Below are 25,502 nucleotides of genomic sequence, written 5' to 3' on the forward strand. Positions count from 1 at the left end.
GATACATCCTTTATCTTTTTTTTAAACTAATGCATAAGTGCAGAATAAGATAAGATACTCTAGTTTAAATATCTTGTTTACAATATACATTTTTGTTCTAATTACGCAACAGTAAATCCCATGCTTCACATAGAAAAGCAATCCACAACATTAAGAAAAAAATGTACAATTTATGAAACAAAGTAAATAAATATTAGTATTACAGAATCAGAGCTGTACATAAAAGCTTTTCAATTTTAATCATATAAAAATATGCTTTTAGTGCAACCTCACATATATATTGATGCTGTTTTGCTTTACATCATTTAGATCCAAGTGTCCAAAAAAGGAAAGAAATTACATTTATTACAAAGCAGATACACAAATTCTAAAATATGTACAAATTACTGCTAAAAAAATGCTTATAAGAATATAAGCAAAGTAAAGAAAAGGCACAAACATCTGTACAATTTAAAAGTACCAGACCCAATAAGAATTTGAAATTTCATTTTGGTCAGGCTCATGATGACTTGTCATTTTATCTAATTCTTTTGATATAACAAAAGTATATATAATAGCAAACTACTGTAACTCAGGACAGGCATGCTGTAAAGTTGAATACTTCTACCTCTAGAAAAAAAGGGGGTGGGGAGATAAATGTATGGGTAAAAGTCTCCAGGCATCTCAGATCAATGCAGTTTGCTCTTCTCAGATAATGTATCTTTTCTTTCCTGTGTGCTTGATGGAGATTCTTTCCTGCTGTGAAAGCCTAATTGTCTGACATCTACACCGCTCTTGTTATAAAAGGTGGAATGAGCCAGTGCAGTCTGTGATGTACCAAAACTGTCCTTTTCACCACTGTGCAAGTCAGGATGGGTGGCTGAAGCACAGGCCTGGCCTGGCTCAGATCCACTAAAGTGTTTAATGCTAAAATGTGCACTTTCTAAGGGATTCTGATAAGGCTCAGAAGCCCTCTGCGGCTGCTCTGTCCCATGCAGAACGGCTTCTTCTGTGGCGATTCGCAGAGACGCTATGGCTTTTGTACAAGTCTGTATGTTTTCCTCCTGTTCCCTTTCTGTGGCTATAAAACTGTCTTCTGAAGTGCTTTGTTTTAGCAATGGAGAGGAGGATACATTGGATGGAACAGCTGGGTACAAAATGTGAGGAGAGGTACATTTCTCATGGTGCTTAGAAATAATATAGGATTCTTTTGTAATGGTTTCTGAAGTTACTCTTTGCTTTTCCTCAGAGCTCTCCCTCTGCAGGGGCAAGATGGATGGAGGATGTAAATCTGATAGAGCCATAGGTACTGAATGGACCATTTGGATACCTCCAATGGGCATCATGGGGATAGGTGCTCGAATTTGTTGCTGGGAGTGTAATGGAAGGTGACTGAAGACATAGTCATTAGGACCCTCCGGGAACAGGCTAGACCCATGATGGTTCGAAATTCCTTTTTCTCCGTACACACTGAAGTAAGGACCCTGAGACAACCCTTTTCTCTGTAAACAGAAAAACAACACCACAGTCAGCAAAATCACTCCTGAAGCTTCCAAACCTACCAATTTCTCTTTTACGCGGTGTATGTAAAATAATGACCTTCTGTTCATTTCACAACTTTCATCCAAATGGATCTCTTAAGCACTTTGTAAACTCTACTATCTGCTTAAACCAGGTACATAAGGTATATGTAGGGTTCATGTTGTTCAGCACTGAAAGGCGTCTCCCTCTGAGGTGACATGTGGCAGCTGTTACAATATTTTAGGTCAGCAACTGAAGAATGCAATAGTCAACTGAAACTGCAGAGGGAATTTTAGGGAGATAGAATCTATTGCCACAGGTGAAATTAGGCTGGGGCCTCACGGTCAACACCCCTATTTTTGCAAAGTGTGTAAATTCCTACAGTGCTGGTGTTGGCAGTCTGCTTTTGGTATCAGTGCCTTACTGCTGGGAAATACCCTTTTTAGTAAAAGAAAAATGACACTTACACACACACACACACACACACACACTTTAGTTCTGGCAAAAGGTGCTGGGCTGCTGGACTAAAGCCAGGAAGAATAAAACTCTCTGTTCCACAAAACAGGTATGACACAGGTAACATCAAAGCCATCTTCTCCAGAGTGTCCTAGCAACGTGCCTCACCCCGCACCATCTCTTTGTTGAAAGGACAGTTCCATTTCCAGGCCTGCTGAATCCTTGGCCTCCATGCAGAGCTGGCAAGTATTCAGACAGTGCTTAATGCAATGGCGGCTCAGTCCTGATATTGTCCTCTAGGCACTATTCCAATATAAATATGAAACAACCATAAGAAGGGTGCCAGTGGATTGCCAGTTGAAGTGGTGGTTTTGCGACACAGGCACTTATCTGCTTGGAATGGGATTGAGGGATTTTCCACAGGCCACTGTACTGCAATCATAAGATACTGACTTTTGGTCTTTCTACACCAGGTCCTATCATGAAAGAGCAACCCAGAGTTGAAAAGCTCACCTCCAGTCCATACTAACCACATCCTGAGCCACTTGGAGCCCCCTTTTTGGTCTCTTAATTTCTCCAATTTGTTTTTTATTTGATGATTACGTGTTGCTTATTGGTGGCTAGAGAAATAGTGATGGTAGAAAAGTAGGACTACATTTGCATAGTGTTATGGGGGAGTTCTCCACAGAGCTTCCATGGGAATCAAATGACTACAATCCTAATCGCTGCTTTAAAGTGGAAAGGTTAGTGATCGTAAGACTATTACCACTCAAGAGCTGTGCAGCTAATCACAGTGCAGGTACGGGCAATCTGGAGACTGTGCCCCAAAAGTGCTAATGCATCAGCACTTGACTGGGAAATCCTAGCTCCCAAGGCATTAACCAAACATTTGATCCTGTACCAGGGGAACTGGTTTAGGGGACAATTAAAGATTCAGTGTTTGTGCTACCTGATGGCTGAATCACACATTGCACGGCAGCCTTGTCATGTTCGATTTAAATCAGTGCTGGGGCAGGAGGGATGACCCGAGATAGGTTAGACTCGGAGAGGAATCTAGGTCAGGGTTTCTCCTACATAAGGGTGAGACGTTTAAACCCCATAAATAACCCCTGTCTTAGGTAAGCACAGTGGCAGCTCGCTATGCTGCCAATGAGATACAAAGCTTGAGGAATAAAATGGAATTGCCAGAGCACCAGGCTGACAGTGCAGAAAGACGTAACTATTTCAGTGCTCTCTAGTGCAAGAGCTTTAGAGAGTCAGCCTGCCGTTGTTTTAGAAATTCATGGTCCCTCAGCACAGCTGCTTGAATTTGTTTTCCTTCTTTGGTCTGCCAGACAGTTTCTCAATCTGACTGTCCTCTTAAATGTTTCCCAATCCATGGTCTCTGACGCGACCACATCGGACAAAATAGAAACAGAGCAATGGCAACACAGAGGGCTGCAGAGTAAAGTAACTCTTAGAAGAATGAACCTAGGAACATGGAACCCCTTATGGTCTAAGAATCTGTAAACAATAACTTCTCCCCGTTGTATCCTGCAACAATTTCAAAGGGCAGCAAGCAGCCTGTCCACCTCCTTTGGAAACTACTAATATGATACAAGCTGCTAAATTGTTTAAGAGCCTGCAGTGTCCCAGATGTACATAGAATTATACAGGGCCCTGAGTCACAGTATTCACATCTGGATCCAGATTCCGAACCTCCTAAAGCTCAGGGGTGTTCAAAAGCAGGGTTCTGGTTTGAACCATTATAGAAACAGGGGCCAGCTGAAAAATTCAGATGCAAGTTCACAGTCTGAATTCCTCTAACCTCCAAAGTCTAGGAGAGTACAGGCTTATCTGGTTCAGGCCTATCTCCATTTAGGATGAAATTAAAAGGAAAGATGAAATAGGGGGGTGCCCTCAATTATGCACAGACAACTCTTCAGAAATGAAATTGCTAGATACCAGCTATAATGCCAATGTACCTGAGTTGTGTGCATGCATCTTGTTCTATGTGAACCTTGCCTCTACTACAGGTTCCCAGGCGTTCTGGGTCACTCAACTCCTACCCAGTGCTAGTGGTACTAACCCCCTCAAAAGGGGAAGGAAGGGAAAGGACTCCTTGCACTGGCCAGCAGATCTGATATTGAAGCTCTTTAAAGGTCAATTGAGCTGACACAGCAGTGTATGCTCCGAGGATCCCACCACAGCAGAGCCTCAATGCCCCCTAATGCAGGGTTGTGCCTTTACAGTACAAGATGAATAGCCATTTAACTTGTGCACCAACTTTACAGTAGTGTCAGACCTACTTCAGAGTGAGTGTTTTGTGAGTTAACTGCCATTGTAGAGCCAGCAGAAGGCACACAAAAATATTTTCTTTTTTGTAGTCCCTATAAAAATATTGCCTTTCTAGGATTTTTAAATTTCTTATAGAAATAATAATTCATATATTGTGCTTTTAATCCCAAAGCACTTTAAAGTATATATGAAGAACCACCAAAATGCAGCCAATATGAAATGGAGGGTGGCAGCCAATCAAAGCCCAGTAGAACAATGGGGGAAGAACATTTTTGGCCAGGGAGACTAGAACAAATCTTTACTCAAATAAAAAGTGCCATGGGAGTTTTAACGTCAATGCAGAGCAGACGAAGTTAGCCCCTTCTTACTTAACTGATTTGATAACTCTGTGTATTCAGAATTTGTCTTGTTTTACAGACAAAAAAATACACACACACACACACACACACTTTTTCATTCCTATTAGAATTGTGGAGCCAGCACAGCTATGCAGGAGTGAATGGGATTCTCTTCTGGTTTCAGCATCAGTGACAAAATTAAGGAGTACTTGGGGCACCTTAGAGACTAACAGATTTTATTTGAGCATAAGCTTTCGTGAGCTACAGCTCATTTCATCGGATGCATCCAGTGGATAATACAGTGGGGAGATTTATATACAGAGAACATGAAACAATGGGTGTTACCATACACACTGTAACTAGAGTGATCACGAAAGTTTATGCTCAAATAAATGTGTTAGTCTCTAAGGTGCCACAAGTCCTCCTTTTCTTTTGCGAATACAGACTAACACGGCTGCTACTCTGAAAAGTGACAAAATTATTATTAAAGTTCTAATTACCAAATCCTGAAAGTGAAAAATAGTCCCCATCCATTATTTTCAGTTATAGTAATTTCAGGTGTTATTTGTAATAAGAATAGATAAAAAAATAGACAGATGTGTGTGATTTTAGGTTCACAGAGTTTAAAGTCAAAAGGGACCATTAGATTATCTTGTCTGACCTCCTGTATATCACAGGCCATTACATTTTACCTAGTTACCTCTATTAAGCCCAATAAATTGTGTTTGGCTAAAGCATATCTTCCAGAATGGCATCCAGTCTTTATCTGAAGACATCAAGAGATGGAAAATCCACCATTTCCCTTGGTAGTTTATTCCAGTGGTTAAAGAACCTTACTTTTAAAAAATTCTGCCTCATTTCTTATCTGCAATTGTCTGGCTTCAGTTTTCAGCCATTGGTTCTTGCCATGACTTTCTCCGCTAGGTTAAAGAGTTTTAAAATTAGCCCAGTCATACTGATGTCCTGTCTAGGCTTAGATCCAAAAATATGAAGGAAATAAACATGAGAGATGACAGTGAATTACTGCCATTCATTACAACAAGAATTATATGTATTTTATTGAAATGGGTCTGACATTATCTCAGAAATGCTGAGGTCTCAGGAGCCAATCTTGCAAGGTGCAGAGCACTTTCTGAAAGAGCAAACGGATGGTGCTAAGCACCTCTCAGCATGTGTTAAGCACCTTGCAGGATTAGGCACAGAATGCACAGCGTAACTATAATAGCAAGAATTGTCATGTTGCCCATGGGGAAATGTGTCACATCCCCTTTCACCAGTCTTATTACACCTCCAGGAATATGTATGCCAATGGAAGTGTCTCATATATAGGATATTTAGTCATTCAAGGGACTTAACAGCTCTCCGTTTACAGTATGACAACATCAGCTGTGGGGTCTCATACAATATTCATTCAATGTTAAGATACAACTGCTAAATGAGTAACTAGTTATCCTTTTCCTTGCCAGTAAAAATGGTTTGTGTATTCTTTTTCTATGTTCATGTCTGTGAGAGTGTTAACGTGCACTAGGGAATCAATTCCAAAGTTTAGAAATTGCTACTCTTATAAGTCCACAGTTCAATTCTTCTCATTCTTAGGGAAGAATCATAACTGTAGTGAACAAACAAGACAGATGATGGAAGATGAGCAAAGCACTGCCAGACTGTCCCAGGAAGGGATCTACAGTTCTGTCACTGATTGCCTATATTGAACCAACATGTGTGGATGAAAGCAGCATTCCAAATAAAATTTCAGTAAGATGGCAAAGGCAACGTGAAAATAATGTGACCAAAAGAAGCACCCTAAACAAAAATGAAATGATTCCTTAAATCACACAGTAAAATAGATTTGTGAAAAATATTATTTATTCGTACTTATATTATTGTAACACCTGGGATCTTTGTGAATGTTAGGGCTTGTGAAAAGTACTGAACTGACAACTTTAGAAAGCCAAGTCTCTGCTCATTCACAGAGCAGGTACAGTATGGGGACCGGCAGTGCAAATTTTATTCCCACTAACATTCTTACAGACTAACTAGGATGAAGCATCTCTAAGTTTGAAGATCGTTCAGTTTCCTTTGTGTCACTTCACACTTGTGTCACTTCAGTCCTTTGTGTCACTGGTGTGACTGCCAACTGTGATGGTGGTTTGTGTGATGTAAACACTACCATCAGATGACAACTTCAAGGCCCTAATCTTGCAATGTGGTGCATATGGACACCTCCCTGCTCCCATTTGGAGTCTCATTTACATCAGTACTTCTATTTATTTCACCTGTGCTTCAGTGGTGTACCTCTGTACACTACATTGCAGTGTAAAGGGCCATACTCACAACTAGTCTGGGCCGAGTCCCAACTGGCAATCTGGAGGTGAAAGGCTACAAATCTCATTACCAAGCCACAGGAGCAACCGTACATCACTCGGTAAAGTACATTTTACATGTAAAATGGTTAATGAGGGGCCAGATGCTCTGGTGGTGTAAATCAGCATAACTACACTGATTTATCCCAGCTGGAGATCTGTCCCCAAGTCTGTAATGCTCTGTACCAAGCTACTGCAAGTGGCTGAGTCAAAGTTGTGGCTTGGTTCATATCTACTATAGTTTCCAATGTTCTTTCCTCAGGTTTTTGATGAGGCTCCAAGCCCCTTCTTTCCTCCTCTATAAAAGTCTTAGAATCATAGAATCATAGAATATCAGGGTTGGAAGGGACCCCAGAAGGTCATCTAGTCCAACCCCCTGCTCAAAGCAGGACCGATCCCCAACTAAATCATCCCAGCCAGGGCTTTGTCAAGCCTGACCTTAAAAACCTCTAAGGAAGGAGATTCTACCACCTCCCTAGGTAACGCATTCCAGTGTTTCACCACCCTCTTAGTGAAAAAGTTTTTCCTAATATCCAATCTAAACCTCCCCCACTGCAACTTGAGACCATTACTCCTCGTTCTGTCATCTGCTACCATTGAGAACAGTCTAGAGCCATCCTCTTTGGAACCCCCTTTCAGGTAGTTGAAAGCAGCTATCAAATCCCCCCTCATTCTTCTCTTCTGCAGGCTAAACAATCCCAGCTCCCTCAGCCTCTCCTCATAACTCATGTGTTCCAGTCCCCTAATCATTTTTGTTGCCCATAATCAGTTCTTAATCACTTAAGTGAGTGATTCCAGCATGCAAGTTTACGAAGTTCTTTTAAAAGCTCTGTACAAGTTAAATAGAGCACTGGCTTTGATAATAAAAATTAAAATATTATTTCATACTTACTGCATGTCCCAATGGAACGGATTCAGACTGTAAATATTGACCCATAGACAATGCTGGATTATGGTACAGACCCCTTCTGGGTGATGCTGCTCTAACTGAGGCCATATATCTTCTCTCCCTCCTTGGAGACAGTTCTCTCCTGGCAGATGCATCTTTTCCAGGTGACATTGGCCTCCTAGGTGACAAATGACGTCTTGGTGAAACATCCCGTCTTGGTGATAACTCTCTCCTCAACACAGCTTCCTTCCTTGGGGAAAGGTGTCTCATGGGTGAAATATCCCTCCTTGGTGATAAATGCCTTCTGGGTGACAAATCCCCTTTGGGCATTAAATACCTCTTTGGTGAATTATCTCTATATGGCGAAGAATCATACCCTGGTGAGGACTGTCGGCTAGAAGGTGAGAAGTCCCTTGGAGATGAGGTGGGCTCTAATGAAAGCATGTAATCCTCCTCCATACAACTAGGTATGTCTAACCTGTCTTTGTCGGGCTCTGAATCAGTACTTTTGCTCTGGAAAAACCTCTGATATTCCGTCATTTGTGAGTCTTCATATGAGTCACGTGGTGTTATAAGCTGAGTAACCTGAATACTAGGTAAAGTAACCAAATAACTGATCAGGGATGAGTGTCCCATTGAAATGGAACTGTCAGGAGAAGCCCCATAGGATGCCGCTGCAGCATTCACCGACAGTGAAGAGAATCTGGGGGGTTGGGGGCTGGTGCTTCTTGATCTTGTTTTTGGTGTTGAGTCTCCCTGGGTATCATCAAAATCATCGTCATCCTCTTCATCATCGTCATTGTCATCTCCATCATCCCCATCCGATTCCTCAGCATCAGAAAACTGGTGTTCTTTTGATATGCCTGTCATCCTGCTACTCTTCTCTGCTTCCTGATGCATGTCTTCAATGTTTTCTGAAATAATCATGGCAAGTTAATCAAGGATGCACAGAGACACATTTTGGGTACAATCCTGCACCCATTCCATACTGAGAACATCCTTTGGCATCACTGGATGTTCTCGGTGCAGAATGGTTGCTCAGTCAGGTCCTTAACAGAAACTAAACTGCTGTTCTTAATATTCATAATAATATAAAACTCCATAATCAACCTGAGTGAAATTCACCCTTGTGGAGAATACCAGCCCAAAGCCTATCCTCCATGCCTCTGAACAGGGGTGAGGTTCATCCTCTGTGGTCACTATTAACATCAGAACATTTACACCCAACAGAGTAGAACTGGACCTGACACAGAAGACATTTAAATGGTAAGAATTTTTTTCCAGCCTCAGCTGCTGTAGTATTAAATAATTAGAATTCACCTCAAACAAACGTGTCAGATTTATTTCTGTGCTTATTGTTTGTTATTAAGATACTCACAAGACCTTTTTTTAAAATAAAACCACCCTGAAAATATTCTTAACTTATCCTCTGCTGTCATCCACTATGCCAAAGTGTAACGAGTCATCTGCATACTACAAAGGCCACGCCAGCTAAATTAACTCAGTGTGACATACCTGCTTCTTCAGTTTCGGCGTCATCCACAGATGCCATTGATACTCCCAGCTCCAGGCATTTTTTCATGTGTGCTTTAGACTTCATATGTTTTGTCAGATTTCCTATCAAAGGTACAGAGATGAAGCTAATTAGTTGACATCAGCGAAGAAATCTCTCCCAAGCAGTTTTTGTTTTCCTTTTCCCTGCCTAATCGATAGAAGGGTGCTTAGATTAAAAAACAAGCAGAACTGACTCATTCAGACTCAATCCCCATCACAGCCAGTGTAATTTAACGAGTGTGGGAATTTACATTTTCCCCAAAACTGCTTATATAAACCTCTCTTCAGCAAAATAGTGGCAGTATTTCCGAGAGCTGATAGCTGGCAATGAACACTAACATGTACCAATTAAACGTTTCTCATAAGTACTTTGAAGGCCATTCCAACCTAGTCCCTTCTTACTCATTTTCCTCTTGTGTATTAGCATACATAGGTGCTGGAACTTGGGGTGCTGGGGGTGCTACCACACACCCCTGGCTTGAAGTGGTTTCTACCATATACAGGGTTTACAGTTTGATTCAATGGCTCTCAGCACCCCCACTATACAAATTGTTCCAGCACCTCTGTTATCGTACCACCCCCCTCTTCCTATTCCCTGCCAGAAATGCCAGTCTCAGCTGCCAGCATGTTCATTTCTTCCGCATGCAACTTCATGTTTTCTTCCATGTTACTTCTTATGCATGGAACATCCTCTCTGAACTCATCTTTAAAGCCACAATCCCAGCCTCCCTCAAATCCCTCCTCAAGACTCATTTCTATCATGATGCCAAAGGTAAAATGCATTCCAATAATGGCTAGGCAGGGGACTAGATAGGGATTAGAAATATCAACTCCCTCTATTTGTCTGTTATACCTCCTTGTAGGTTCTTAACTTAAATTAGTACCCATTCCTAGAAAGAGTGACCAGGCAGTACCTGCGAGGAGCCTCACTGCTGATTTCAAGCATGATGTTGCTTGTGGGCAAACAGGCAGAAGCCTGCCCCCACAGTGCTTATTGCAGGATTGGGGCCTTTGAAAATGAGTTTATTAGGTAATGTATTTTACTCTGTGTTTGTATAGTGCTTAGCACACCAGAGTCCCAAGGCTTTGTTCACTCCTGTTAAAAACATAAGAAACAACAACAACAACAACAAATCCTTTGGAAGAAGTCCAGTGACAGGATACACTGTAAAAAATGATTAATCTGCTTCATGTACATTGTTTTGAAATAGCTTGTTGCTTATTAAAATATGTGCCTATTGGTCCTGGTGCTGCAATCTGCACTAATTTCTACACTGTAATTATACCACTAGAGAGGGGAAAAGCATTATATACAACAATTATTGAAGTAATAAATAAGCCACTAAAAATGCCCCTCAGCTAGATCTGACTGCCCCATGATCTTTCCTGAATTAATTGACTAATTATTTGCAGGCATTTATGGAAAAAGTGGGTCTAGAAGAATGATTTGAAGAAAAAGAGGAGAATTTATCAGTCCAGGTGCAGTGGTTCCGATGGAAGAAGGCATGAAAACAGATGTTAGAGAAGTGAGTGGACAAGGTTAATATCAGTGAATAAATAATAATCCTATGAGACAAGTATTTTATACCCATTTTACAGATGCACAGGACAGTTAAATGACTTCCCCAAAGCCACATAGTGACTCCACGACGGAGCAGGGAACAAAATCTAGAGGTCCTGGCTCTATATCCTGTCCTCTAATCACCAGAAACAATTTATTTCAATGTGAAATATTCAGGAATCCTGTCTCACAGTTCCTAAAGGGTGCCATAGCAACATCAAAACCAGTCTCTGAATAATTTCTGTAAATGCACTGTGCAGGCATGAAGGGCCCATGCCACAGCCAGTGGAGGTCTATTGCACAGGGCAAGGGAGGTGGATGTTCAGACCCTATAAAAGACTCCACGTCTCCTTTACACCACAAATCCACTCTCCGTGTTATACAGGAGGTCAGACAAGATGATCAAAGGTTCCTTCTGACCTTGGAATCTAGTAATCTGTGCTCCATTGGGACTCCCTGCATTCCAGCATACTCAGGGGGTTTTGAGTGGAGATGGAGCAAATTCTAGAGGATGAGACTGAAGGGATGTATTTGGTGGAGCTGCTACTATGCAGAACCACCAGTTATTCCCTATGGCAGAAGAAGAGGTACTTAGAGCCAAAGAAGCTACTACAGCCCTAAGGCTGCAGTAGTAGCCAGGCAGCTGCACTGCTATCACTTTGTGACCTGGGGGAGGATTCCTTCCCCTTTTACACAATGAATATTCCCAGTGCAGGGCCAGTTACTCAGGCTGTGCACGGAGAGTGGGATTTGACCTCATATGCCTTTTGTTTACCAGTATCCAAATGATGTTAAAAATGGAGAGGAGGAGACTCAAATGTGTTATATACCCACAAAAAATGCTACTAAAGAAACTGATTTTTTTTAAAAAAGAGCTAGTTTCAAAGCAATTCCTAAATCCAATTAATATCATTATCCATGGCCTCCGGGTGACAAATGGATGCTTTTTTCAGTGCTGATAAATACATGTGAACACAAGCTATCAGATCCCTATTCATAATTAATGCAACTGTGGATGGAGTGGCCCACCTGGGAGTGTGTGGATTTGTACATTATTTATAAATTTGAAACTGAACCACTGTACAAGCCCATGAAGGCATGCTTTCCTATTCAGCTGAAACTCTGCTTCTGCATTATGCCACTACACGTGTGTTCCCCTGGAGTATTTTAGATTGCAGCAATTAAAACTTGCACCATGTAACATTTTTAGCACAAAGTAGTATTTGCAAGGGCAGTTCTTATGCCACTACATTTCCTCTGCAGACAAATGGACTTGGTAGGAGCCTACAGCTCTTAAAATTAAGTTATGCAAGGAGTCTCACAGTCTCAGATAAATCCTCGAATCATTTAGATAGGAGGGAAAATATATTTAATGGAGTCCCATGTTCATAAATAAAACCATCTTATTTTGATGAAAGTTTCCTCTTTGATTGGAATGATGGATGCTACATAACTAAGGAATTGGTGGAGGGAGGTGGAAGGGTTCAAGCAGAAAAGACCAAATACCTTTAGTTTTGAAGGCAAAATTACACAACTTGCATACATAAGGCCGTACATCGGTATGAGTGCGGATATGTTTTTTGAGCATGCTTGGTTTCTTGCAGCGAATCCCACATTCTTCACAAATGTATTTTCCTCGCCCACGTCCTCTGACATACACATAATCCTCATTTGATTTATACCTGTTGGAAGAGGGCAATGTATTAAATTATATAGCCTCTAAGTCATACATGTACATAAACAGTGTCTTTATATCCCTTTGTAGCCCAATCCTACATGCATTACATGCACAAAGCTTCCAGTGTAGTCAGTAGGCGTTCTACAAATGATGCACTGTTAAGTTGGGGCCCAGAGAATATTTACTTTTCAGGAAATGCAGTAATTTGAATATGTTTGCATGTCTTAGTTATTGTTTAACAACTTAAGACCAACGGCTCAGATCTGATTGGAGTACACAAGAGGACAACCAAGAATATGGGTTTATATGGCTATCCTGTGCGGAGCACATTCAGATATCTACTTCCTTGAAATGAAACAGAATTTCATTCCAATGTTCATACTCAGCAGATACGTGATTAAAGGCATTCCCTGGTGTATTTAGCTGCTTACGTTGTCTCATTTTGTTAGACGATAAATAAGACATGCAAACTTATGCATATTTCGTTAACTATCATGATGAAGAATTAATACTGAAATAGATGATAGTAAGGGTACAGTTCACAGCCGTGCAGAGGGCGTGCACAATGGCTACTTTGAGGGTTGAAGTGGAATTTAAGTGATGTATAGGCCTTGGGTGGACATTCTACCCAAGAAAAAATGTCACCCTAAAGGTTCTATGGGAAGTATAGCTGCTAAAGAATAATGTATCTAACCCCTCCCTTCTGCTGCTCCTTTCCTAAGAAATGCAGAATACACACCACTCCCACTGAAATTAGCAGGCACTGGGGAGGCTCAACTCACGAACTATTCTCTACAGCAGTGGCTGGCACTTAAAAATTAAAGCACTGCATGGAAGAGTCTTCTAACATTGAAGAGGATTCCAGAGGAGTATATGGCATTTTAAGGTTATAGGACTGAAATGTTTTTTTTAAAAAAATCAATTTTTTCCTCAAACAAACTTTGTGATTCATATGTGAAGCAGCATTTCTGACTCAAGGCACTGAGACTAATATCCAGTACATATAAAGAAAATATTCTTCCCTACTCATCTCTGTCCCATTATCCACCAATATGTGGACCCAATTTTCACATTTGGGCACCTGAAGTTAGGCATCCAAAATTCACATTAAAAGCTGCTGCTTTTAATCTCTTCCCATCAACACTAATCCTTCTCCTCTCCCTCCCATTTCCCAGTCACCAGGGATAGGACTGCCATCCCGCCATAATCTGGACATCATCTCTTACTAGCCCTTTCTCTACACCCACGTATCTAGGCTGTGCTCAAGTCTTTACACTTCTCTCGACAGAACATTTCAAAGATTCAGCTTTTTTGGTCTGTTCAGACTCCCAAGGCTCTTGTTCAGGCCCTCTTTGTCTTGCTACTTGTCTACTCTTGTCCCCATCTCCTGTCTGGCCAGCTACATCACCCCTCTCAAGTCCATTCGAAACTCAGCTGCTAGGCTCTACTTTCTGCCTCATTATTCCAACCACATCACATTCTATTCTGTATGCCTCCCCTTATTCCCCCTTCTCTACACATTTCACTTTTGCCGCCACATAGTCATCATGCAACAAGTGTGGTCATTATTGACCTGGGCTGGATTTGAACTCAGTGCAGAAGAGTTAAAAGGCTCAACACAAAGCCTGAGTCACGCAGTTCCACTCCAAACTGCCATTTTATTTTGCGTTTCTAATTTGATCTCATCACCAGTATAAAAGAACAAAATAAGCAAGCCATGAACTCTAGATGCAATCCAGTACATGTCATTAAACAGCATGGTGTCTGAAGAGATGGAAGGTTTTTCCCCACCCCTCCCCACCCTGCTTTCAATGTAAACTGTAAGTAAATGACTGAAATGTATTGTAGGATGTAGAAATATAAGCTAATGAAATTTAAAATTGTTGAGTTTCCTAGAGAAATATCACTTCCAGTCCTCCTGGGGTTCTGTAGTCATAGGTGAGGGAAAGCAGATTTTGCTATTCAAATAACATCATTTGAATCAAGCTACCTGCCAGTGGTAATAATGCCTCTAGAAGGACAACTGGGAGGAAACCTGCATAGGCAAAGCGCAAAGACTAAGCCTGCACAAAAGAATTGCTCTTATTTTATACTACCTTCTGTGGATCACATAAAACAAAAGCCAGACAAAATTATGAATCTCTTAAAAACAATGATGGACTAATGCTAAGTGATGACACGTAGGGAATATTAGATCTGTTAAAAAAAACCCACCACAAGCTAGTTAGTGAAAGGAACGAATCTACAAACAATGCCACTGTTATGTAAAATGATACCCTTCTGAAATGAATCTATAAGGATGATGCATTAACATAACAGAATCACCATCCTCCACGCTGTCTCTATGCAGGTAAGAGATCTCTATTGGAAACCCCATAAGCTAGAGAGACATACAGCCTGTCTACATAGATTATTAAAGCCCACCAATAAATGTACAAAGCAAGGCGCCTAACTTCTTTCTTCCATACTACAACTGTCTCAAGATACCTGATCTATATCAGGACAAATTCATAGGTGATATGTAAGATGGTGTAAGTTATATCCCTTTACAGTCACGTAGACACATTTATGCTCATACTCTCTTAGACCTTATCAGTCTGTAAGGAAGTCTAAGATGGTGTAATTAACACATCAAGTTTCCTGACAAAGGTGCAAAAAGTTTCAGGTACAATATAGGGTAGCCTGCTTAAACGAACATTTTTCAGAGCCTCTTGTTAGTTGCTTTCCTTGCTGAGCTACGCTCTTCTGACAGCTAGCATACAGATTACATCAATTTAGAATCCCTTAGGGTGGGTGATCCAAATTCAGAGATGATATGTAAAGGCAGGTGTGTGAGATACACACTTGTAAGTGGGTGAGAGTCTAATTAGCAGCACTTTATATGTCTTGAAAACTTAGACTCACCTCTGAATTTGGGTCACTGAAAAGTCTCTTTTGTAGCCAGTTTACTGGTTTTTGGTTAGTAGCGCAACGCACTACCACAGGGAACACCCAGGATCAGGGATTCCTGGGTTGTCAGGCCCTGGAAGAATCTCAGAGATGACATTCTCAGTCTTCGAAGAGAGATGCAGGGTATGTCCCCTTTTTGCTACAGGTTATAGAGAAATATCAAAGTTTATTTGATTGAGACTGCTCCCACCCACCCACAAGCCTTTTAATGAGCGGGATGCTGAAAAAGTTGAAAAATGACAGAAGACTAAATGGATTGCTGAACGCCTTGTGACCCTGTCCTGACTGGTTAGTTATTCTGAGACACTGCTGCAGGGTAAGGAGAACCCCTGGGCCTGACATGTGTGAAAAGAACCACCCAGCTGGATACCTGGACATTCACCACTACCAACATACAAACACCATCATTTCAATTTTTCATAATACAAATAAAATTATTATGCATGTACTGAGAATATACTATAATGGACAATCCATTAATATGCTTATCATAACAAGCTAGATATGGCATTAGCTTAAAAACTACGTCAACGGACAATTAGGTCTGTTTTTTCCTCAGTTATTTGCTATTTATTTGTTTTTAATCAATTGAACAACAGCACATTGCTATCACAGTCAGCAGTAGATTAAACTCTGTTTTTAATTTAATTGATCTTACATCTAAACACTGATACCATGGATTTTAGTACCAACTAAAATTTTGTACCTGAAAGTCAACATTCAGTAAAAAACTAAAATATTCCAGGAATAAGAATAAGAGCGCACAGCTTCCTTGTTAATGCTGGTGCACAATACAGCATTTAACAACAGAAAGATGTCTGCCAGGAGTCCAGTGAACACAAGAAGATTGCCTAGAAGTTAAAATTTGAGCCATCCATCCTCTTTTATGCCCCAAATAAGAGAAGTGACAATTCAGGAATGCTTTCTATGTATATAGAAAGTATAGTTATACTAATGCAGGGGTGGGCAAACTTTTTGGCCCAAGGGCCACATTGGAGTTGCAAAACTGTATGGGGGCCCGGTAGGGAAGGCTGGGCCTCCCCAAACAGCCTGGCCCCCAGCCCCTCCCACTTCCCGCCCCCTGACTGCCCCTGTCAGAACCCCCGACCCATCCAACCCCCCCTGCTTCTTGTCCCCTGACTGCCCCCCCGGGACCCCACCTCCATCCCTTAACTGCCCAGACCCCTATCTACCCCTCCGCCCCGACAGACCCCCCCCACGCCTATCACCCCCACGTTCCCTGTCCCCTGACCGTCCCCCCACCAGAACCTCCGCTCCATCCAGCCACCCCTGCTCCCTGACTGCCCCCCGGGACCCTCTGCCCCTTACCCAACCCCCCAGCTCCCTTACTATGCCACTCAGAGCAGCAGGCGCTCCTAGTTCCACGGCCCAGCTGGAGCCAGCCACGATGCCCAGAGCGCTGCGGGGCAGGGTGAACAGCAGGGGAGGGGTCGAGATCTAGCCTCCCCAGCTGGGAGCTCAGGGGCAGGCAGGATGGTCCCACGGGCCGGATGTATCTGGCTGATGAATCTTGCCCATATGCTCAGGGTTTAGCTGATCGCCATATTTGGGGTCGGGAAGGAATTGTCCTCCAGGGCAGATTGGAAGAAGCCTTGGAGGTTTTTCGCCTTCCTCTGCAGCGTGGGGCACGGGTCACTTGCTGGAGGATTCTCTGCTCCTTGAAGTCTTTAAACCACGATTTGAGGACTTCAATAGCTCAGACATAGGTGAGAGGTTTTTTGCAGGAGTGGGTGGGTGAGATTCTGTGGCCTGCGTTGTGCAGGAGGTCGGACTCGATGATCATAATGGTCCCTTCTGACCTAAATATCTATGAATCTATGTGGCCTGCGGGCTGTAGTTTGCCCACCTCTGTATTAATGACGTAGGCACTGAAATGAGGGGTGATGGGGGTGCATGGTTTCCATCATATACAGGTTTACAGTTTGGTTCAATGGCTCTCAGCACCCCCAGCTAATAAAGACTGGCTAGCATGATGGCTAATGGCAAAGTAGAGCTGGAAGTAAGTACACAGGCTTTACTGGGTTTCTTACTATCTTGTTGCATGACTGACATATAAACAGGAGAAAGGATGCACAGAGAGTGACAAAACATGGCATGAGCCCAGAAGGCTGTTAATTTTCCTAATTCATCTACGTTCAAGTTCAAATCTGTTTACTCTGAAATAACAGGCTAGGTTTGATATTTCCAGTTGCATTTTCTTACCCTCCTTCAAAGATTTTAATTCGTACTGGCTCAGTCTGTTTGGATGCAATGTCTTTATCTCCATGACTTTCTCCTTTTACTCTTTCTTTTATAATATTCCCCACTACTTTCTTTTCAAGTTTTCTGCCAAACAAGAAGAATGGTTCGTGTTTCATCTGTGGAACAAAGTCAATGAATGTTATTACAGTCTGGAACACAGAATAAATGCACACTTCATTTCAAGTAGTTTAAACATTCTGGGCTGAATTCACCTCTGAATTTGGATGCAATTCCATGAAGCCAATTAATTTGGCCCTTTACATCTGGTGAGAGATGGGGAGGGGTAGAACAGGCACATTTTAAAGGAGCTTTATCTGATGACACAGCAAAAGCATCACCACATCATGCTGGCCAATCATGGCTGTGGTATACTGATCACTTGGGACCAAATCTGGAGGTCCTTATTCAGTTGCCATTCAGTCTTTATTCAGGTAACTCCCATTAATGCCAATGTTTGTTACCAGAAAAAGGCTTGAGTAAAAACTAAATGACCCATGTGAAATAAGGCCCTCCAGCGTCCTGCTCTTCTACCATCTTCCATCGTCACCAAAATCATACTCTGAATCAGCTGTCAGAGCACGCAGAGGAAGAACAGGGGGCAAAAGCCATGGCTCTAGAATGCTCACTCGGAGTATGTTGTACCTTTTGATTTTCCAATGTGGATAGTTTTAAAAGTGACAAAGAGGTACATAGGATAATCATATAGGCTTAAACAGGACATATTACATTCACATTTTGCTTTGAAGCTTTATTTAACCTTTCAGGGATGATGCATTTTCTATTCAAAACATTAAAAAAGCTATAATGGATACAATTTCTACTTATTATTGACAATTGCAACTGTCAAATATCAGCTTTTCATTATCCTTAAATTGATTTATGCATCATAATTTATTTCAATTTTCGGTTTGGTGTGATGTCTAGATGAAAGGGTTTTTTTAACCTATTGTTTACCTGAGCAAACTGTTTCCATGCACTTGATGAGGTCAGTTTACCAGCTCCAGGTCTATGCATAGCAGCCAAAGAATAAATTTCTGCGGTGTTTTTCTGCTTGGACCTTAGAAGTGCTAGAGTAGTCTTTGTACTTAACCCTGATGGGTTTGGGTTACATGAACTAATGCACCATGAAGCATAAACTGAAGATTTGAGGGTTGCTTGTTGAATGTAATTGGGCTTGGTATAGTTTAAGAAACACCAGCTCACAGTAGTAGTAGTGCGTAGACTAGGGAACTGAAAGAGCTGCTGAAAATCTGCTCCATCCGTTAAGAGGATGGTTGAGTGTGCTGCTTTCCCATTTGGATTGGATGCCATCTGGAACAACATACCAGGAGGCAATTTCTGCTGTTGCAGCTGGTCTTCAGTCTGAATTTCTCCTGATGGCAGTGAAGACCTCTGTGGGCTCATGCTCATATCTGATGCTGTTTCATCCACATCCAGTTCTTCTGGTGACTCTCTTCCTTCAGAAGGGCCACTCGACTTGTGCCCTGGTGATGCTGAATCAAAACTGGAAAGCTTTTCCCTGCTCAGGAAAGGGTCAGCTGTTGGCATGCTGGCAGATGGGAAGTCTTGAGATGATGAGGACGATAACGGTGAAGAGGATGACAGGGACGGCACGCTTTCCTTTGGCTCAGAAGCACAGCTCTGCCTAACTAGCTGAGGCTTTTGCAGTCTGGGAAAATCCTTCTTTATATCTGAATTAGTCAACTCTACTGCACTTAGCTCCTCAACAATCTGTCCGTACATTTTTTCTTCTTTGACCCTTTTCTGCTGCTTAGTCTCTATAAAGAGCTCCAAGCTGCTTGCTGGTGAAAGCATTCGTTTGCTTCCTCCCAGGGTAGAGGCAGTGTCAGAACTGGATGTCAGACACAATGGGATTGAGGATTCCAAGCCAAGTGGTAGAGTCTGTGGTACTTTCCACAGAGGATATTTTTCTAACCCACCATTCTGACCTAATATCTGGGCTATGTTAAATCCTAGTCCTTGCATGGCTGCATTTGTTGATAACGTTCTTTGAGAAACTGTCTCATCCACTTTGCAAATGACAATAGCAGGGCTGTTGTTCTGTGCAAGGATCTGGGAAATGCTTGTATACATGACACTGCCATAAGATGGAACGTGGGTCTGAATCCTGACAGGAACAACTGTTCCTGGTAAAGACTGTACAGATCCATCATTCGGGGAGTCAAAACCTGTCTGTAAATGCTGCTCAGAGGAGGTATCTGCTGATTTAATACTAGGGTCTGGCAGGTACTTAGCATTTTTTGAATACTGCCCAGATGTTTCTGAGTAACGCTGGTACGTTTGCTCTTTCGCATGCACATATTCAGCCGGTTTCTTTCCAATATGCTCTTGAGCGTGCTCCAGGTGATAATGAGGATGAATTTCTGTTTGGAAAGGTTGTTTGACATAAGCTTTTTGTAACTGCTGTACAAAATGGTGAGGCAAGTTTCTCTGTAAAGGTTCTGTACATGACTGCCACAAGACAGGTTGCTGAGCTGGTAAGGGAACCATACAGACAGCAGGATATGGGAACTGAAACAAGGCATTGGGAATGGGGGGAAATGGAACCTTTTCTTGATGTGCAAATAGGTGCTGCTGCTCTGATGGATATTTGTTTGAAATATAAGGTGCTTGTTGAATCAAGGGATTCCTTAAAATGTCCTGACTGTCTGCAAGGATGGCGTGTGGCTGGGCAAGCTGTGCACCAGAACCAACAGCCTGCTTTCCAGAGTCATCTGCCTGAATGGGCTGAAGCACAGAGGTGGGAGAATGATGCCAAGCAACTTGGGAAGAGCGAAGACCAGCATGTATGTGTTCCATCTGCTCTTGCTTTATACTTTGTTCCACACTTGGATCAGTTTGGGGAATCTCTGGGAACCCACTAAAAGAAGCCTGACGGACCAGAAAGCATTTCTTCCTTTCTCGTGATGGAGATAATCCTGCAGAAGGTGCCCCGGCTGCTGAAGCATGAGACAGATTCCCATAATCAAAGGATTTACTTCGGATCTCTGGGATTTCGGCAGCATGCGGACAAGGCATCTGTTCAGATGAGCAACGTCTCATTTCCTTCTGATGGTGATGCCCAGGGACAGAAAGTGAGTAAGCACCAGCTGGAACAGTTAAAAACTCGGACTGTTTTCCAAACTCATCCTGTTTGAAAGGCATGATGAACTTGGTATTTTCTTCCCTTTCAAAGGACATTGAAAAACTTGAACTATGGGACAAATTACTTTCTTGGCTAGGGCTGCGAGAGAGGTTTGTGCCGGTGGATTCAAAGCTGGACTCTCCAGAGGAGTGCTCCATGTCAGCAAGCCGTAAGCGTTTCTTTTTGGGTGGTAATTTTTCTGCTGGGAGTTGAGAAAGAGTTTCACTTCTTTGCGGCCACTGGAATTCTTCTGCGGGTCTTTCCTGCTCTTTAGTCTGAACTTCTTTATCTTTCTCAGGTTTATCTGGTTCCTCTGTAACACGGATCTCAGGTACTTGTATGTTATGCTGGCGAACCAGTCTGGGCTGCATATGGTACGGTTGTGGCTGTTGGGATGGCGACGGTTTATTCACGCTCTCAGCATTTTCCGTTTGCTGAGCCCGCTCTGGGCTCACTGGGGACTCAGAAATCTCACTCTCACAGGTTTCAGACAGCGAGTAGGTTTTATCCTGCAGGCAAGCAATATGTTCTGTAGATTCAGACCTTTCAAAGGAGTTTGGCCTGCTCAGTGAGTTTGTATGCTGAATGACAGAGATGACATTTCCAGGGGGTTTTCTGTTCAGTGACTCTGCTGTCTTTTCTTGCTCTGAGGTTAAAGGGGACTCTTCTAATGAAGCTGATAGGCTTCCAGACTGCAGGAGGGGTCTACAGATTTCAAAACGCTCAGGGTGACAATGGGCAGCATTATCCTGGCCTTGAAAAGTAAATCCACTTCTCGGCCCTTCCTGAATTTGGGGTTTGGGATCAAAATCTGAAGGCAGCGTCCCCACCGGCGTGCCAGTACCACTGCTGCAAAGCATGGGAACATCCTCCTCCTCCCCAACACTCTTCTCTTTTCTGCGTTTTCGGTTTTCGCATGTGGCTCCACATACGGGCGGCACTGGCTGGGACGGTCCAAAGGAATCAACAAAGTATTCCCCTCCTTGTTTTATCCCACCTGAGCATGGCAAGTCTTGGTAGTTCAGCTTCTGAGTTTCAAATTCTTCCCATTTTCTGTAATGCTTTCCGCAAGCATCATAGTCAAAGAAGGTTCTTTCCCCTGCTGTCAATTTCTTCTCCTTCAAGGATGACCCTTTTTCACCACCTGTTGACCTGCTGGAAGCAACAAGGATATTTTTTCCTGTTCTCCCATGGTAGTCTGGATCTGAATGCCCCTCCTGAACTGAGGGCAACTCAAAGGCAGCTTGTCTTCTTAACATCCTCTGATGGGAAATTCCTACTGTCCCAGGATAAAATACATCATCTGAACCAGTCATTCTCTCATCGAAGGAATGGCTTCCTCTCAAAGATGAGGGGACACTTAAATTGGTTGCAGAAGATGTTGGCATGGAGTTACTTCTAAGAAGTGGAGAAGCATCTACTGGAGGCTCTAAAAGTCCAGGTGTGTCACCCTGCTGACTTACTGGGTAAAGGTTCAGTTCATTTTTGATGGATGATGTAGTCTGGGATTGTTTGGACTCTGTATTGCTACCACTGAAGACTTGGGTAGATGTAATAGTGCTCAGTTTACTGGGATCAATGAGTGCTTCTTTATTTGGAGTTAGAGGAGAAATATGTTCTTCAAGCATCTTGATGTCTAATCTGGTGTTCACCAGAGGTAGTGGCTGCTCCACTCTGCCCTTTCTACCCATTAAATTGTGTTCCTGATTGGCTGTTGCCTCCATTAGTGCTGTCCTTTGACTAATCCGATAGAATTTCCCAAAGATTATTTCTTCATAAGACTTTGCATTAGTATTTGGAGGGCTTACTTGTTGCTCTGCACTTTCTGAGCGGGAAAAGTAACCAGAATCAGTGCTTCCTTTGCTATGTGGGCTCAAAAGATTTAGTGACTGCTCAGAGTCTTGCCCTTTTTTCTCTGACAGTCTTAGTGCAAGTCGCTGTTTAACTGTATGAGAGTCGTCAGACTTCGTACTTAAGGATGGGTTTTGTAACATGTCAGATCCAATGTACTGTGAACTCTCACTGGGTAACTGAATCCCACTTTTAGGGATAATCAAAATGGGCACTTTCATTGGGCCTCCCAACGATTCATCTATGGACGAGTGAAAGTTACTTCTGCTAGCAATGTCCAGTGGCATTTGTGGGACTGGGCTCAGTTTGTCAGAACTTTCCACAAGCAATGAGGTCTCATCATCTGTGTCTGTGCTCTGCTCACCATCTGAATGTATTTCTGCTTCCACATCAATAAAACTGGAATCTAGGTCCAATTTAGATACAGCTGACTCTGTGAAAGGTACCAATCCTGCTTTAATTGCATGGGCATGTGATTTCCTGTGCTTGTATAAATTGCTCTTTGTCTTAAAAGAGAAACCACAAGGAACACAAGGGTATGGCCGTTCCCCAGTGTGGGACCTAATATGTTTTTTAAGTACACTAGGTTTGGCACAAGCCCTGCTACAGTAAGGACAAATATATTTGCCAGGCTTTTTGGGTTTGTGCTCTTTCTTGTGAGCATCTTCTGATTGTTCTATCGACGTCTGAGAATATTGGCTATAAGCAGGGTTCAAACTTGAAATCTTCTTTCTAGAGAAACCTCCGCTATGGCCATGCAAGTGAAAGGGAAATAAGTCCTCTGTGGCAACTGATTGCAAGTGGCCAGAAAACTGCCATGTGTGGCCTTCCAAGCTCTGATGTGGCTTTATGTTGTGCAAGAACCCTTGTGGCAATGAATGCTGGGGAAAAGAAAGTGAATGTTGATATGAATAGGGACTTGGCCGATGCTGTGGATATTGCTTCTCTGTGACTTGCTGCCCAGCTTCACTGGATGATCCGAGTTTCCCAGAACTAAAAAGTTGTGCTGATGTTGTGTTTCCAGTTTGCTCGTGATCTGTTTCTGGTTGCCTCTGTACTTCTTGATTGCCAAAAGTGCTCATCTTAATAACAGCTGAATGTTCTTGCCTCCATCTAGTTGGTACTTTAGCAGTTTCTCCAGACCTTGAGGTAGCTTTTTGCCCTATAGCTATGTCCCCAGAGTCCATTTTGTTACACAAGGTCTTAAGTGCTAGTTCACTTGAAAGCTGTGCAGAGACATGGAGTGTGTCCAATGCTGTGCTTTTTAAAGTTTTGTTGCTCCCATTTTTCCAGAGCCTTTGCAAGTTCACAGATTTCTCTTTCTCTTTTGAACTTTCCACACAGTAGTCTATAGGCATTAGATTCAAGTGTGTATGCTAATATAATTATCATACAATTCTGTTCATGGCAGGAACTTTCCCAAACAGTTTATCATGCATTTGCAAGGAGTTGGTATGGCATTTGAACATTTTCCATTGTTAAGTGTTGAGATGCAGAATGATCCAGAGAGATATTTGTTGATCTACTATAGCAAAGTCCTTTTCATCCCTTCCACAACAATGCAGCTACCTGTAAGAGAAGAAAATAAAAACGCACAGATTAATACAAGTGGGTAATTACCACATGAGCAATTTAATTTGCTTCAAAATTCTCAAAAGCAAGAACGATGAATACAAAAATGTAATAATATTGTAATAATTTGCGTTTGTATTGTATCTTTCTTCCAAGCTTATTAAGGGACTTTTTTAACCTTAATTAAGCTTCACAAAACCCATGGACAGGAGTGAGAATAGAGAATGAACAGGTTAAGAAGATAACTGAAGGTCACATAGCGAAAAAGAACTAGGACTAGAAACCAGGGCCTAAGTTTTTTAAAATGACTAATAATTTTAGGTGCTTCATTTTGGGGTGTCCAATTTATGACACCTTATGGAAGTGGACTTGATTTTCAGAAAGTTCTGAACACCTATTTTTTTCCAATCCGGCCCCTTTAAGATGGCTCAAGATGGGCACCCAAAAATTGAGGCCCCCAGAATTACTATGCAGTTTTTAAAATTTTATGAGACTCTCCACGTAAAAGGATAAATGGACGCAAATCAGACATCAGGAATGGTAACATACAAAAGCCAATAGGAGAACACTTCAATCTCCCTGGACACACAATAACAGATTTAAAAGTAGCCATACTTCAACAAAAAAACTTCAAAAACAGACTTCAAAGAGAAACTGCTGAGCTACAATTCATTTGCAAACTTAACACCATCAATTTAGGCTTGAATAGGGACTGGAAGTGGCTGGCTCACTACAAAAGCAATTTTCCCTCTCTTGGTATTGACACCTCCTCATCAATTATTGGGAGTGGACCACATCCACCCAGACTAAATTGGCCTTCAACATTGGTTCTCCACTTGTAAGGTAACTCCCCTCTCTTCATGTGCCAGTATATATTTATGCCTGTATCTGTAATTTTCACTCCATGAACACTTATGCCCAAATAAATCGGTTAGTCATTAAGGTGCCACCGAACTCCTCGTTGTCTTTATGAGAGGAGTCCTAACTCTCAGTAACCTGCTCTCATCACTAGATCACATAATTGCCTTGCACAAGAAAATGTAGATGACTGCTTTTTACAGTATTTTTAAAGTCAGCAGTAAATAATTAAATACATTACACACAATTTTT

At 42.1% G+C, this 25,502-nt stretch overlaps 1 protein-coding gene across 1 annotated transcript in view; it reads right to left on the bottom strand.

Annotated features, from left to right (window-relative positions):
* Window positions 1–274: 274 nt before the first annotated feature.
* The window catches only part of HIVEP2 (HIVEP zinc finger 2), a 151,590-nt gene continuing 126,362 nt past the window's right edge, over window positions 275–25,502 (bottom strand). The window contains exons 4-9 of the mRNA XM_084622443.1: window positions 18,779–24,389; window positions 17,786–17,940; window positions 12,442–12,617; window positions 9,336–9,437; window positions 7,824–8,734; window positions 275–1,481 (exon numbers count right to left, since the gene is read on the bottom strand). Coding sequence (XP_084478569.1) covers window positions 669–1,481; window positions 7,824–8,734; window positions 9,336–9,437; window positions 12,442–12,617; window positions 17,786–17,940; window positions 18,779–24,178 — 7,557 coding nt within the window. The 5' untranslated portion in view covers window positions 24,179–24,389 and the 3' untranslated portion in view covers window positions 275–668. The remainder of the gene's footprint in view (window positions 1,482–7,823; window positions 8,735–9,335; window positions 9,438–12,441; window positions 12,618–17,785; window positions 17,941–18,778; window positions 24,390–25,502) is intronic.

Source organism: Lepidochelys olivacea (genome assembly GCF_965140295.1).
Source record: "Lepidochelys olivacea isolate rLepOli2 genome assembly, chromosome: 3".
Taxonomy (NCBI): Eukaryota; Metazoa; Chordata; order Testudines; family Cheloniidae; genus Lepidochelys; species Lepidochelys olivacea.